The 15,461-nt window shown below is 38.9% G+C and overlaps 1 protein-coding gene across 1 annotated transcript in view; it reads right to left on the bottom strand.

The window, feature by feature from the left end:
- Positions 1-15,461, bottom strand: part of MYLK (myosin light chain kinase) — a 192,204-nt gene that overhangs the window by 76,489 nt on the left and 100,254 nt on the right. The window contains exons 12-14 of the mRNA XM_059852710.1: positions 5,392-5,529; positions 4,554-4,751; positions 3,121-3,367 (exon numbers count right to left, since the gene is read on the bottom strand). Coding sequence (XP_059708693.1) covers positions 3,121-3,367; positions 4,554-4,751; positions 5,392-5,529 — 583 coding nt within the window. The remainder of the gene's footprint in view (positions 1-3,120; positions 3,368-4,553; positions 4,752-5,391; positions 5,530-15,461) is intronic.

Below are 15,461 nucleotides of genomic sequence, written 5' to 3'. Positions count from 1 at the left end.
TTTTTATGCAGCACTATTCCTCAGAGTCTGAGACATAACAGGCTCAACGGAACATTATTAAGAAAGTTAAAATGAAAAATGTAAATGTAGAGGAATCATAGGCCTGTGTAAGTTTAAACACCCCCCCCCAGGAGGGGCTACACTGACTACTCTTCTAAAATCCAGACTTAGCAGTCTGCTAAATAGTAAAAGGCAAAGCAAAGATGTATTCTAAATAATGCTGAGGAATGGTAAGACAGAAAGCCAACGAGCAATCATGGATGGATCACACCGGGCTCCACATCCTTATCAGCTCACTCTAACTAAAGGAGAAAGAAGCAGCAAGAGTCAAACAGATCTTTTGTTAAACCCACATTTTTAAGACCAAAGTTTTAATTTGTGAGCAGCCAACACAACATTTGAATTGTGGAGGAATCAGGACAGAATTTAGAGCTTAAGAATAATGGAGAACAAAATGAGAAAATAATTAACACTAGTAGGAAACTGTGCCTGGACTAAATTAAGAGAGTTGGAGAAGAAGTGACTCCGTAAGAGCAGCTATGCAACCTGCTTCTAAAATTAATATGTGAAAAGGAGCTGCACATTTTAATTGAAATGAAAATGATTATGTTTAAAAATAGCCTACTGTCAACTTGGTAAACTCTTTAGTGAATTGACTTATGTTTTCCCAGTTATTCCATATTTGTTAATGGAGTTTATAGGAGTTTTTGAGAGAAAGACACAAAACACAGCTTGTTTCCTCTCAGATACTGTTAAAACAGTTTCTGAATATATAAACACTTCTTAATCAAGTATTCAAGACAAATGCAGCCAGTTCAACAGCTATTTAGCCAAGACTATTTAGTGCTGAAGATTACTGCAACTCTATTGCAAACCTGAAGTTACACAGCTGACTTTTGGCTCCTTGGATATGCCCAAGGCTGTTACCTCTTTGTTACTCATAGTACACCAGTGCCTAAAAACATATGACTTTCTGTTCTCTGAACATTAACTGGAATTTTACAAGTGAGAGCAGGGTAGAATGAGGCATCAGCATTCCCTCTGCTCTAACTGCAGCACAGCATTACTCATTATTGATTAGGAAAAGCCAGCATGTCTGCACTGATCTTTATGGGATCCTCAGTTATTTCGGCAGTGAAAAGATTAGGGAATAGCTGCAACTACCATGTAATCTGCTTTCTTGTTTTACAGCTACAACTTTACTTTTTCTCCTTCCCCCCAAAAATTCCTCTCATCTACTAATTGTCTGATATAATTTATTTTCTAAGTGTACATTCTAAAGTTATGATAATATCAGATTTCCACTTTGAAAAAAGGGTTCTAGTGATGAATTTGGCCTGAGTGATCACCGACTACACCTGATCAATACAGTCAACTTCCTACATCAGTCCCAACAAAACTCTCCACAAAGCTCTCTTGGCTCTCCTTTGTCCTCTTTCTTTCTTCCACCCCTGAAGTTTTGCTAAAATATCTCATTCTCTTTTCAGATCAAATGAAACAACCAGCACATCATAAGAGAAGATGCCCATGCCCAGGGCACACACACTGAGGTGTGGAAATGTACCAGCAGCAAGTAGCAATTCACACAGTTTCTGCTCTCTCCTGTCGAGGTTGGTGACCTGAATGAAATTGAGCTGGCATTTCTAATCCTGCCAGAGATACTGAATGGTAGAAACACCCCTGATCCCCGAAGAAAAAAAAAATTCAAGGATTTATGTAGACATGAGCTGCTCAAATGAGCATTATGAATGTCCCAGATGACCTGGGCCAATTGCAAAAAAGGCAACTCTGAAATGAGTCAGTTCACAGCTTATTGCAGACTACAAAGGGCCTAAATCTACTGAAGAGCTGATTTGCAAGAAGGTCATAGCACATGTGGCTCTACCTACATAAATGTTATTAATAAGACTCAAAATTAAGCATAAAAAACTTCCTTATAGGAAATCTTGATATTCAACAGCTATAATTTTCTAAAACGCCCTTTTCTGGTGAAAAATTAGTGCTTCATTTGACTTTAAATTCTAAAATATGCTAAAGCTAGTTTGTATCTGCCTGTGAAAGTCCATGAAAACTTAACTTCGAGCTAGGAAACATCTACATAGTGACATATGCATCATTTGGGCCACACTGGTTGGAAAAAAACCTATATCTATAAAAAATTAAACTCATTGTTTACAAGCCAAATAGGTTGAATTTATTAAGAAATCCCCTCCTTTCTTGCCTTAAGAAGATATGGGTAATTCATTTGCAAGTAGGCAAAGGACAATTTAGACTAGTACACCTGGACTAAAAAGTGAGTGTGTGGAGAAAACCAAATAATTTTCTTCCAGTGTAATGGACTCAAATGCCCATGATGATGAAGTAATTTTAATAAAGAAAGGCCCAAACACTAGTCAAATAAAGCAACTACATCTATGCACAGTAAATAGCACAGAATGATTTCCATTGCAGGTGTAAAGTGCTGTGGCATTTTCTACCAGGCAAGGATCCAGCAAATCTAACTCTTCATATAAAGCACAATTATTCTACCAGAATAAAATAAAATTAAATTAAAAACAACTCTTCCAGATTTTGTAGGAATGACAAGATGTTCAAAGCATCAAGGTGCCTTATTTCAAAGACAGATCAGCAAAAGGAGACTACAACTTACAAGATTCAGACATTTCAAACATGTCCAGGAAACACTTTTTCCCTTAAAGGTATGGATCTTGTGCAACTGCCATCCCTAGACAGCTTGTTCCCATGGTGAGAAGCATCCTTACAAATACCTAGAGAGATGCCAAATGCGATAAACAATAGCTCCAAAACTTAGGACATTGAGTGTGGTTTTCCTTTCTAGAAATTGCTTACCACATTGCTGCCACAAAGCTTTGTTTTACAGGATCACAAAAAGAAGCCATACTGCTTTGTCCTTTTTTTCTGACTCTTCTTGCGTTTCCTCTCTTCTCTTGGAGTTTTATTAGTTCTTTTTTATCCCTCAGAAATATTCTGTTCCTTTAGTACCCTAATATTCCACTTGAATAGGATGGGACTCCACTTCTTCGAGTGGGAATTTTAACTTGAGGGTAAATATAACTAATTGGTCAAAGGGAACAAACTTCTTTTTCACAGCCAACATACCTGAGCTGAATTTCATACTGCCCTGCATGACGAGACTGCACATTCCTCAAGACCAGTGTGAAGATATCTTCATTTTGCAGGATTTCACACGCTGTTCCTGGCATTATTTCCTTCCCATCTTTAAACCAGTGAACAGTGGGGAAAGGATCTCCAGCAATGGCACAGGATATCAGGACATTTTGCCCAGGAGCTGCTGTCACTGATCTTGGTTTGCTAATGAACCAGGGCTGAATACCATCCTGAGGTTCTGTAGTTTACAAACACAGTTTACAAGTCAGAAGAAAATGCCAAGCTTGAATGTCACCACTAAGCTAACTAATTTCAGGGAAGGCAATCACAGGCAAGGAAAGTTATTTTGAACATGCATGGTACAAGTTTTTAATCTGAAAAGAAGTCAGACTTTAATTTTGGAAGTAACTTGTGTTCGTACTAAAATTAATCATTTACTTGGCACTTTACTGGCTTGATCCACGTTTATATTAAGAGCACAACAAAGGGACTTTAAAGCTGCCCTAAAAGGAATCTTGGAGATTTGTCCTTAGAGAATGTGGGTAGGAATAGCTTTAAGGGCAAGTAACAGTACTAGGACTGCTGTGCAATTGAGAGCTCATGCAATAAATCATCATTAACAGTTGCATAAAATTGGATTTAATACAGAAGACTGACCCCAAGGCCAGATCTCAGGGGGGACTGAAGGAGAGAGGAAGGTCTGAATTCAGAGCAGACAGTGACAACAGACTTAACAGCTCTCTCAAACACTGCAGATAAGATATTCTACATTAAAAATAATAAAAGTCTCACAGTGATTTCCACTAATTCTCAGTAGTAGCTATGAGGAAATGTCAATATTCAGTAATACTAGAAGAAGTCTCTGTCAGAAAGGTAGCGTGTGTCCAGCCACAGGAAGTTTGTAGGTACTTGAGTGTTTGCTGTGGGGTTAACATCAAGTCAGAAGATTCAAAGCCAGATTTTTTGCAGGTCGTTCTCAGATTGCAGAAATCATGTCTTCCTCACCTGCAACCACTACAATGCTAACATTAAAGCCAGGATACCTAGCTCCTAGAAAGCTTTTTCAAAGACTAAGGGCTTCAATTAGAAACAAAAACATATAAAAAGGTTTTCTTTAATCCACAGTTAAGTAAGCCTGATAGTTGTAATCTAAAGCTGCATTTAGCAGAAGTTTTGCACTGTCCCTAGAAATAGGACTCAGGAATGCATTTTTGAAATAGTAACATAATGTTCCAGAGTGAAAAGATTTTTTTAAAGCTGCTTCTGCTCAATATCCTTTTTAATTCAGATGCAGAGACTGAGAATTTGAGCGTCCCTCACAACAAACCTTACAAACACTCATGTATTTTAAACATACATTCCTCCAGCACATTAGAATTATAATTTTCTTTCACCATTTTATAAGGTGAAGCGGAACTTTCTACCTTGAACTGTCAATGTAGCCTGTGTTTGACTTTCTCCTACTTCATTCCAGGCTTCACAGGTGTATTTGCCTGTGTCTTCAGGAAACACCTCCTGGATGTACAGACTGTACTCATTGCCTTTCTTCTCAAAGTGGAAATCTTCTGTCTCCTGGATTTCTTTCCCATTATGCAGCCAGATAATTTCAGGAGGTGGGTTAGCTAAAAATAAGCAAGCAAGAAAAATCTGAGACAGACACAAAACTCCACCATATCTCAATTAAAAAAAGGAACAAGTTTGGGGGTTTTTGCCACCTGATTCTGCAATTTCATCTTCAAAACATTCAGGAATTTCTATTATTAACTCTGTCAATGCCGTGAAATGTGAAACAGTCTGTATTATTACCATTAAAGTACAAATGAATTAGGGAAGTGTGCATAAAACATGAGCGGGAGAATGAGTTTTAGACACCACAGAGATGGTTATTAAGAGTTTCTGATACCAAAGTTCATACCAGGACTGCTCTTTCTGCAGCACTAATCTTACCCCAGCTGACAGGAACTCAATCTTTTTTGGTTCACAATAAAAGCTATTACAAGTCCACTTCAACAAGAGGACCCACATTAAACTTATATCATTATATCATTCCAGTTAAGAAACACTTCTACAGGTCTGAATATGTTAAAAATGGACAATGTTCAGCCACACTGAAGATCACATTCAACCAACCTAGCTTTTAAAAACTGGTTCCTAGAAGTATTATTTCTAAATGCAAAGACACCTGCTAAAAATATGAAAAAAACCACACACTTTGCAGCAGCATTTAAATTTTTCATGTAATACTGCTCTATAGCTACACACCTGATACCTCCACAGTCATTATCACTTGACTTCCATCCATTACTTTGAGGTCAGTCAGGCCCTGAAGGAAGATGGGTGCAAAAGTCTTGTTTAACTTTGCAGCCTGTGCACTCTCTGCCTTCTTGCTGCTCTTCTTTTCTGTGAAGTCAAAAAAAGAACAAAAGGGGTCTCTTACTGGAATTTTCATGACAAACTTTAAGTGACCTTAGGCTCAACATGATTTCAAGACAGTGGTTTTGCTTCAGCTCTCAGAAGGCAAAAATAACTGAAACCACCTAATATAGCTATTTTGCCTTGCCAGTATTCCAAGCAGAAAGACAAGAAATAGGTATGGAACTGTCTTCCTTCCAAGAATCCTTTTAAATCATTGTTAACAGGTATCAGAGAGTATCACTGAGAAATCACACTCATTTTTCCCCAAGAACACATGCTCAGGTGAAAAAAAAAAAAAGGCAAAGCAACCCAAAAACTTGTAACCAAAAATTCAGTGCCTGTAATCACTGCTAAATTAATCTGAAAACTCTAGGGGATGTTACAAGTTGCCATTGTTGTGATTGATGAGTTAGAAAGGCAAGCTCACTGCAGCACAGGATTTGTAACTCTGTAAGTAATTACAAACCATTTAGATTGTTATATGGGCAATATCCAATAGGTTTGAGGTCACCACAATCCTCTCCTGTACTTCACTTCAGCAATTGATTGATGATTGGAAAGACTGAAACCTGAGGTTATCAATATATATCAGAAAACTGTTGGATTAGGGCTTTTAAAATTTTTCTTTTGAGGCTGTACAATCAAATACTGAGGGAATTTAGAATTAAATAATCCACTCTTAAGTCTATCTGTGATATGCTGTTTCCACTAGCCACAGCCATTCAGAGCTATGAAACAAGACCATTTAACTGTGATCTATATGGCACACTGGACCAGGAGTCTACTCCTGCTCTAAAAACCTGAGCAAAGATACTTCTGAAGCCCAAACAGTGATCATGACCAAATATAAAAAGTCATAAATATTTATCAGTCCCTTGGATACACTTTTTGTTTGGTTTAGCTTGTTTTCAGACCTCTTACGTCTTGCCTTTAAAATTCCAGCCCTACGTTCTATCCACATATGAAAATGTTTTTATTTTGCTTATCCCTACCTTCAAAATTTTCAAAGGAATATCAATCACATCCAAAATAGTATTACAGAAAGTGCCAGGCTGGAGGAAAACCACAATTCATAAAATTAGTGATTAGAAAAAAAAAGACAGCAACTCACTGAGAAAGCCCACTGAACCTCCTGGAGGTAAAAAGTTAAGTTTGTACTGGGGTAATTTGAGCTCAACATAAATTTGGAAGCAGCCTGGAGGAAAAGTTTTCCCTCTTCGCTAGCAAAGCTTTTTCTAGCCAAAATCTTGTCTCACTGGCTCATGCTGCAGGTCTTTTCTTGGCACTGAGCAGGGAGACATTGATGCATGTGAGAATGGAAATACGGGACCTGAGTGAGACCCATTTGGATTGGAGCTATGGAAGCACAACTCTTAAGTGCCTGATTCTCCATCAGACTACACTGATCAGCCTTAGGGCTTCCCACAGCACCTGCTTGGAAGTGACTAATGCTGTACAGAAAATAGCCAAGAAGTTGGGGAAACTCATCTAGAGAAATAAACTCCTGTGGTTCACCATAGCCCTCTGTTTTGTAAAGGTTACTCAGAGAAACTGCTGTACTAAGCAATATCAGCATGTGCACCTTCAGTGCTCTTGCAGGAAATCCCTTTGTCCCTCAAAGGGAAACTCTGTGTCACAAAAGGCGGGGGAAAGGAATCGACATAATGAAAAAAAGGAGGAAAAGAAAGGAAGAAAAGGAAAAAAAAACCCAATAAAATAGTAAGACAGGCAAAAGGCATAGGAAAAAAAAAAAAGAATGAAAAGTATGGTTAAAAAAAGGTTCTTGTTATCCTTTTTACTGAAATAACTTATAACACTGCAAACCTAGAAGGCAGATATACAAGAAGAGGAAAGCAGGGAAAGAAAAACAAAAGCAGAGTTGTGGCTCTAGACCAACAAAGAAATCATGGCTAAAACAGCCAGTATTCTTACCCAAACATGTGTCATCAAGGATACAGCAAATATATGGCTAATAAGTCTGATTTCATGGCAACTTGAACAGGGTTTCTTCAAAACACAAGCTTTCCCCCCTACTCTAAAAATATAGAGTTTTAAAGGGGATCTCTAATCTTATGCTACTGTTGTTCAGAAGTGTATGTTAATCAGTAGCATTCTGTACCAACAATTTAATCAGAATATCACACAAATCATCAAGTATTTCTTGATTCAGCAGCAACAATTAAAAAGACTTTAGTTCTAACCCATAAATGCTATTTCATTAAGAAACCATGGAGTCTGATTTTTTTCCTTTACTTAAAATTTGATGTTATGGACTTCTAGGCTTAGAAATAATGAAAGTTATCTACTAACAATTTTAGTTTCTCACAGATGTTTTACACAAGACAATGCAGTCCATTTTAATTCTGTTATTTAGTCTAAAATCATTGCATTTTCCCAGAAGGGACTGGTACAATCATGCAGATGCCAAATTACAAAGCCTGAATGTTAACTATTTTCAAATTCTTCCAAAGCTTGTAAATGCTTTTAGTTGTTTATTTATGATAGCACTATGCAGTGACTCAGTGTTTGTCTGATGAATGCTTTAACATTTCACAATTTATTAAGTAATAGCAGTACTCTACATATAATATACCTAAGGGCTCCTTCAATTTTAGCCTTACAGGTCTTCTTTGGAAAAACAACAATAAAATCTATTTTGGAGTCAAAAGATGGGATGCTGATCATTTGAGATTAAGCAAATAACTCCTATTCCTATTTATGTTGAAAATATACTTCTTTTTGAAAACACCTGGCCTTATTTTGACACTAAAATATTGAAAGGAAAACCATACACAAAAAGCTAGAAACTGTTTGCATAAGGGTGGCTTCAAGTGCAACAATCATAGAAGTTCACATTCCCTGGCCACTGCTAGGTACTTGCTAGCTTCATACAAAAACAAAATCCATGACCTGGACCAGGAAAATAGTAGGGAAGCAGAAATGAAAACAGGACACAAATAAGAAAACTGCACAGAAAGTCCTGGCCAGGATTAGTGCTTGCTTTCCCTCATTCCTCCAAAGTCCCTTTAACCACATAAACTCTGCTGGGGTTCAAAATCCATATGCTCTCAGGGAGTGCTGGCTTCAAAGCCCAAAGCAGGAGGACAGGAGGAAAGGAAGAAGGCAGAGGCAAAGCTCCCAGCTGAGATACTGCAAGTCACTGTGCTTCTAGCTGCAACATCCTCCTTCGTAACACTGCAGGGTATTTCTGCTGCCAAAACTATGGACAATAAAAATACATCACATCTGGCACCAGAAAGGAAATCTGGAACCCAAGGAAAATTTTGTTTGACATTAACATAAAGGCATGACTTCATTATGTATCTATGCATCCTCAAGCTTATTCAGCTGGATGTGAAAAAAGAGGAGATCTGATCTCTGTCTATTATGTTAATGCTCTCTAATCACCTATAGCCATTTAATAGCTCCCTCATTACTCTTAATTCTTATTTCTCTCACATAGGAGTAGCTTCATCTCTAAGAATGAAAACAAAGAATATAAGAGTCAACACACAGTTACTAAAAATGTCTCTGTCAGTTAATTTTCTCTGTCCCTTTCCCTCCCTCAATCAGCCTCTACTGGCGCACTCAATTCCCTCCCCCCCATCATGCCAAGGCAGTTCATGGGGGACATCAGAGAGCTCTACCTACTGCTCCTACAGATGGGCTTGATAAAACACAGGTACATTTCAATGACTTCTTTTCAGATTTGTGTCTAGTTTACTTTATTGTAGCTTACAAAAGCTGCCTCCATTTTAGAACCACAGCTGCTGGTTTCACGCAGGTCAAATGCTGTAAGATAATACGGAAGAGAGCCATGGTTTTCTGAGAGGCATCTCACCGAGAACAATTTTTGCACAGAGCCTGGCACAATGTGTAAGCCCAGCTGGAGCCTTTCGAGTGGACAGAGATCTCTCTGTCATTTCAACGGGTTTTTGATAAGGTGTTACACAGGGTGATAGATTTAAAATCCATTGCAATGATCCCACTTACGTTTCCTGGTTTTTGCCTTTCCTCAGGCTTTAATAGGCATGAATGTTGGGAAACAGCAAGTAATAAGATGCACAACTCAGTGGGAAACACAGCCTGGGAGACCAGAAATAGTAAGCAAAGTATGTAAATGGTACTTTTTATACCCACATATATTTCCAACAAAGCAAAAGGAATACAGGCTTTTCCCACCACATTCCCTTACCCCTGAGGGTTCATTTTTTATTAGAAAGGCACTCTAATAAGCACTCAAATCTATGTTTAAAAAAGTCACTTACCGCATTAAATCCATAAAGATTAAGGAAAAATTAAATTCTTTCAATTTCTTAGGAAACACAAATTCTCAGCATATTCGGATGGCAATGGGAAAGGATATATTATCTTTGATGTAAAACTATTTCTACTAATCTCTTATTCTGTGCTCCATGATTTGTGTAATCAATAGTAAGATAATCTATCTACAGTGACTACATACAAATATGGATTATTTATTAACCTGTATTATTAGAAACTTAGAACAATAAAAATGTTCTTTTATTTGAATTTTCTCAATCCAGGTTTTAAAGAGTCCTCACATAAATTTAACCTCTGCATATCTGCAGACTGGAAGTTATTGCAAAAGGAGTCTTAATGTTAGCTGTGGGTCTAAACCAAAATAAACTTGAATTTTGTAAAGCCTTGACCTGGATCAGGACTTAGGACTTCAGAATATTTGTGAACAAATCTATATTGATAAGCAATGGTGAATTCTTGTGTTGAAGGTGCATATCTAATAGAAAAGGGGAAAATTCATGCTGCACTGAACAGTTAGCCTAGTACAAGTCAATTGCACAATACACCTGTACCAGTTAAAGGGCAATTAAGATAAATCTATATCCTTGAGAGAAGGAAAAAAAGAATCAATAATTGCACTGTGCCATTCCCATTCCCAAATTTGCTGCTGAAACCGAGGAATATCCATATGAGGATGCAAACTTTAAGGTTTCCAAAGACCAGACCTGGGTTTTACCTGGGCTGTAGTCAAACCAGTTAACATTTTATGGACATTTCATCTAGTCTAGGAAATTTTCTTGTTTATTTGCCTACCCTGATGTACTGAGGGCATTTTCATGTGTGCTGCAGAATGCTGACATCTCCTGTTGAAATATCAGGACTTCAGCATGCTGGGCACCGCACAGAATCACAGATAATTGAGTTTGGAAGGAGCTTCTGGAGATTGGCCTTTCCAGCCCCCAGCTCAAGCTGGGTCAGCTACAGCACAGCATTCACACACAGCTCCAGTGCAGCAACTCAGTGGCCAAGGCCAGGGTTACAACTGGTCACAAGTCAAGGACACGCAAAGAGTAGAGAGTTTGCTGCCTTATGTTCAGAGCACTGCAAAACCTCGCAGTGTTTAGTCTTACAAGAGGTTTAATTATACTGGAGGAATCTGTTTGCCAGCATTGTGAGGTTGACTGCCAAGCAATGCCTGCTCTGGGCCGTGCGGAAGGGCTGCCTCAGCAACATTTACCATTTATGGTGGTTAAATATCATTCTGGCTCAGAGGCCAATAACTCAACTGAGCTGAGGAGAATGCTTAACTCAAAAAGCTCTGTGTGAGCAGGCTCAGAGGGAGAAGCACCAGATTCCACTAAAACCACTCAAAACAAGACTTGGGTTTACACACAGATCTCAAGCTTGAAAAGAGTTTCACATCCTCAAATGTTTTTGGTGTAAACAAATCCAGCCATTACTAAATCTTAAGCTAACAATGCTATCTGTAAAGTTAAGAGATTTTATAAGGCAAAAAATTGATATGAAGACACACGTTTGTCTTTATGTGTCCTTGCCTCAGGCCTGAGGCATAAAATTTTCTACGAGCTTTTCAAAAATTCAAAACTTGATTTATAATAGCATAAAAATGTATCAGACCTTTGTGTTCCTGAGACATCTAGGAACATTTCTGCTTTATTAAAGATCTCAGGTTAGTGTGCCATTTTGCAAACTTAGGTCATGAGGACCAGGTGCTCAATGACCTAGCAGTGTTATTTACAAATTTACATCCCATTTTTTTTTTTTAAAGTTATAATCTGTTTTTTTTGTAAATGGAAGGTAAGATTTAAGAGCTGGAACAAGTTATAGGCTGCATGCTGCTCTTGCATGACACAGAAAAACTGTTAACCTAAGACTGATAATGCCCTAAGCCTGTACCAGTCAGGGTGATTGGGGATGTACAAAGGAGACCAAGTTCCACTTTATCTTGTCTGGAAATCTTTATTTTACTCTGGGCTAGGCTTCAAGCCCTATCCTGCAGCTCCATGTATGCTCCTTCTTTCCAGAGTCTTTCCTTTGTATGGGATACCACCAGGTCAGCATTTTAACCTCTTTTGCCAACTCAATTTGTTCTGAGTTGTTCTAGTGGAGCAGTGGAACAGACTCCCCAGGGAGGTGGTCACAGCACCAAGCCTCCCTGGGTTAAAAAGCCATGTGAACAAGGCTCTCAGGCACAAGGTGGGATTCCTGGGGTGTTTTGTGCAGGGCCAGGAGCTGGGTGTGATGATCCTGATGGGTTCCTTCCAGTTGCATCAGCACATTCTGTGATTCTGTGCAACTGAGATGCACCCCAGAAATTCCCCTATCAAAAGACTGCACCAGTAAGAATCATGATGTGGGTGAACAGTCAGAATAGAATAAACTGTCTCAGGTGAATGGGGTCTACAAGGATTATCTAGTCCAGCTGCCTGACCAGTTCAGACCAAAAGTTAAAGCCTGTTGTTTGGGACATTGTCCAAATATCTCTTAAACCCTGACAGGCTTGGGGCATTGATCAACTCTCTAGGAAGCCTGTTCCAGTGTTTGACCACCCTCTCAACAGATGATTCCTGATGTCCAGCCAGAACTTCTCCAGGCACAGCTTTCAACCATCCCTTGAGTCCAATTGTTGGATTTTAGAGAGAAGAGAACTGCATCCCCCTACCTCCCTCTCTGCTTCCCCTCCTCAGAAGAAAGCTCCAGAAGAGCACAGGGGTCAGATACAAAATGGATGTCTGGGTTCATAGCAGACCACTTTGCAGTCAGCAGACCAAATTCCTCCCTGACAGTCTCACTGGAAGCTTCTGCAGCCAAAGTGGTGTTTGCTTTTGCCTTCAGAACTGTCTGCCTTATTAATGACTTACCCTGTTTGCAAGTTATTTACATCAAGTAATTGCTCTTTTGTCACTGTCACAGACAGCAACTCCATGGAAGGCCTGAGAGCCTGTATACCTACCAAATACATTTATATGGCTGCTCTGCTGTCCACTGTAACAAATTCCCCAGCATCAGAGACCAGTCTAACAAGCAGAACTTCAGGAAAGGTGCCTCATGTACACTAGATCAAGCCAGGTCAGCTCCACAGTGAAAATAGGCATTCTACTGAGGTAGTTCTATTTCACCTTCACATGTATAGGCTCAATTTTTTTGTGACTGCCCAGGTAGATTTTAATTTAATTGCAGGGAGTCATGATGCATAGATATACCAGTTCCATTAGAGAAAAACCTGGGCTGTGCATGAGCTGAAATGCAATGGAAGCACAGTAACAACAGGCAGTCACATAAAGCATATGTGTCCCTGAAGATGCCACCAATCTAAAGAGTTACAGCCCCTTCAGCCTTTCCCTTCTCTGGCAAATCCACACTGGAAACAAAGTTAGTTATCCTGTGGTAATATTAAAACAGCTCAGCTCCTCTCTTGGGTGAGTAAAAGGATACTGTACTAAGAATGCTGTTAGGGAATCCCTCAAAGACAAATAAGACTCAGACTGAGAGCTAAGAAACCAAATCTGAAGCTAGACTAATATAAGTGGAAAAAAAAAAGAGAAAAAACACAACCACATTGTATTTCTGGGTCTAGTTGATGTCAAAAAGGTATTCTAAAGCAAGACCTGTTTGGCATTTAAGTCCATAAAAGATAAGGTAGCTGTAGTATGGATTTGCTTGTGGTTAGCTTTCTCTTCTTGATTAATTTGTACTAAAAATATTTTGAACCAAGACACTACCCTGGGGAAAAAAAAAAAAGAAAAAAGAAGACAGAGTCTGTGGTGTACGTGGCCCAACAGTCAAGCCTTCTTTAAAATGGAGCTGCAGAGAAGCACTTCCAGTAGCACACAGCTGTACAAGGTTCCTGCCCTCTTTTCTATTCCTCTGCTGCAAAGGAATGATAGATGCTTCCCTTAGGCAACTTCTGGAGAGTTTTAAAAATTAAGCTGATCCTGTGAGGTAGTTAGATGGCTGTTGGAGTTCCCATTAGCTAATCCTCATCAGCTGCTCTTGAAAACATTCTTTGGGATAACATCTCACCCCTGCTTTCAAAATTATGCAGGCATATATTCAGTAAACAGGTTTTATATGTATTTTGATGACTCCCAGTTTTCAGCTGAAACTTTGAGCACTATAGAATCTGGCAATTCAAGGTGGGACAGTTTGCCCTTTGACCAATGCAGGGCTGTTCCCTACTGTTATAATAATCATCTGTTTTCTGTTATTCTAGTACATAATAATTTAATGCTCACAGTATTTGATCCTGTGTCACAGTTGATTCAAGGGTTTTTTCATTTCTTTCTTGTCTTTTTATTATTTTTTTTCTGTCAGCATCTCACATTTTAATTTCATTTATAAGAAATGTAAATGCAATTTCTAACATTTAAATTTTTCCTATTCTGCATGCACTCATCCCTCATTTTTATCCAAATTTGGTTACCCTTTTTCTGAAAATGATTTATCATAAGAAACTGTCTTTGGAGTGCATTTTTTACATTGATGTCACATCTTCTATCATTAAGAGCTTTCACACATATTTTGCTTTTGCCTTTCAGTTTTTCTTTCTAGCTGGCATTCTGTTCCGCATTTGGTCTTGAGGTCCTGCAAGAAGGCAATTAGAAAAAAAATAACCCCAAACTAACTTAGAAGGGTTATAGCTATTGATGAACCATACAGAATGCTGGACTGAGATCTTTGGGGCACTCTTGAAAGCTTTGCAACAGAGTTTTTTTTGATGCTCATGACAGTTTACCTCTGACTTTTCAATACAGTAACAAAACCCCTCTCCCTTTCACTTAGTGCTCTGAAACCAATTCTTAAAAGACAAGTGGTCCCACCCAGCTACTGCTCTGGAATACCTTTTGGACATTTAATAGGACTAGACTGGCATATTTCGTGAAGTCATCTCTGGTCACTTATGCTTGAAATAAAGCAAAATGCTTTCAAATAAGCAGTGACTTGGATAAGCTGTCACAAACATTTCATCAGTGTTGGCAAGTAAGAGTTGTTCTTTGCTTACCTTTGGCAGAACTATGGATATCAGAGAAACAGAGCTGTGGCCTCCCAAAGAGAGGCTGCTTATTGCAGTGATAACCTTCTTTAAACGATTAATGTCTAAGAAGGCTCATTCTGAGTCAGAAAGAAAAACAACCCACGACCTGAAGAGAGCATTTCTCATGACTGAAGGAAAAGATTCCTACCTGAAAGGTTTTCTTCCACCTGGTTATATTTTATGGTCCCACTCACACCAGATGGAAGAGTGACAGGAACAAAACAAACTGTTTTTTCAGACAGCATCTCCCTTTGCTGCTCTGATAAACTGGTTGCAGCAGGGACTGTGGCAGGCTTTCAGGTGGCTCTAATCTGCTCGTGCAGTGACCAATGAATGACTACAGTAATCGGCTTGGAAGGGCTACAGGCTGCCCAACATAGACACTTATGCTGGGGAGGCTGCACTGGGAAAAAAAAAGCATGAACAGAAAGTGGTGGGGGAGAAAGGGGAACAGATGTGAGTCCAGGCAAATGCACTGCTGGCAGAGAAAGAGAAATGAGGTCAAGAGCTAATAAGCAGGAGCAGCTCTATCTGCTGAATAGTGTTTGCTTACAAAGAGTATTAGGCCTGTATTAAAAAAGAAAGAAAGAAACAAAAA

The sequence above is a fragment of the Haemorhous mexicanus genome, chromosome 8 (genome assembly GCF_027477595.1).
Source record: "Haemorhous mexicanus isolate bHaeMex1 chromosome 8, bHaeMex1.pri, whole genome shotgun sequence".
NCBI lineage: Eukaryota > Metazoa > Chordata > Aves > Passeriformes > Fringillidae > Haemorhous > Haemorhous mexicanus.
The sequence above is the reverse complement of the archived record's forward strand: the minus strand, read 5'-3'. Positions and strand labels throughout refer to the sequence as shown.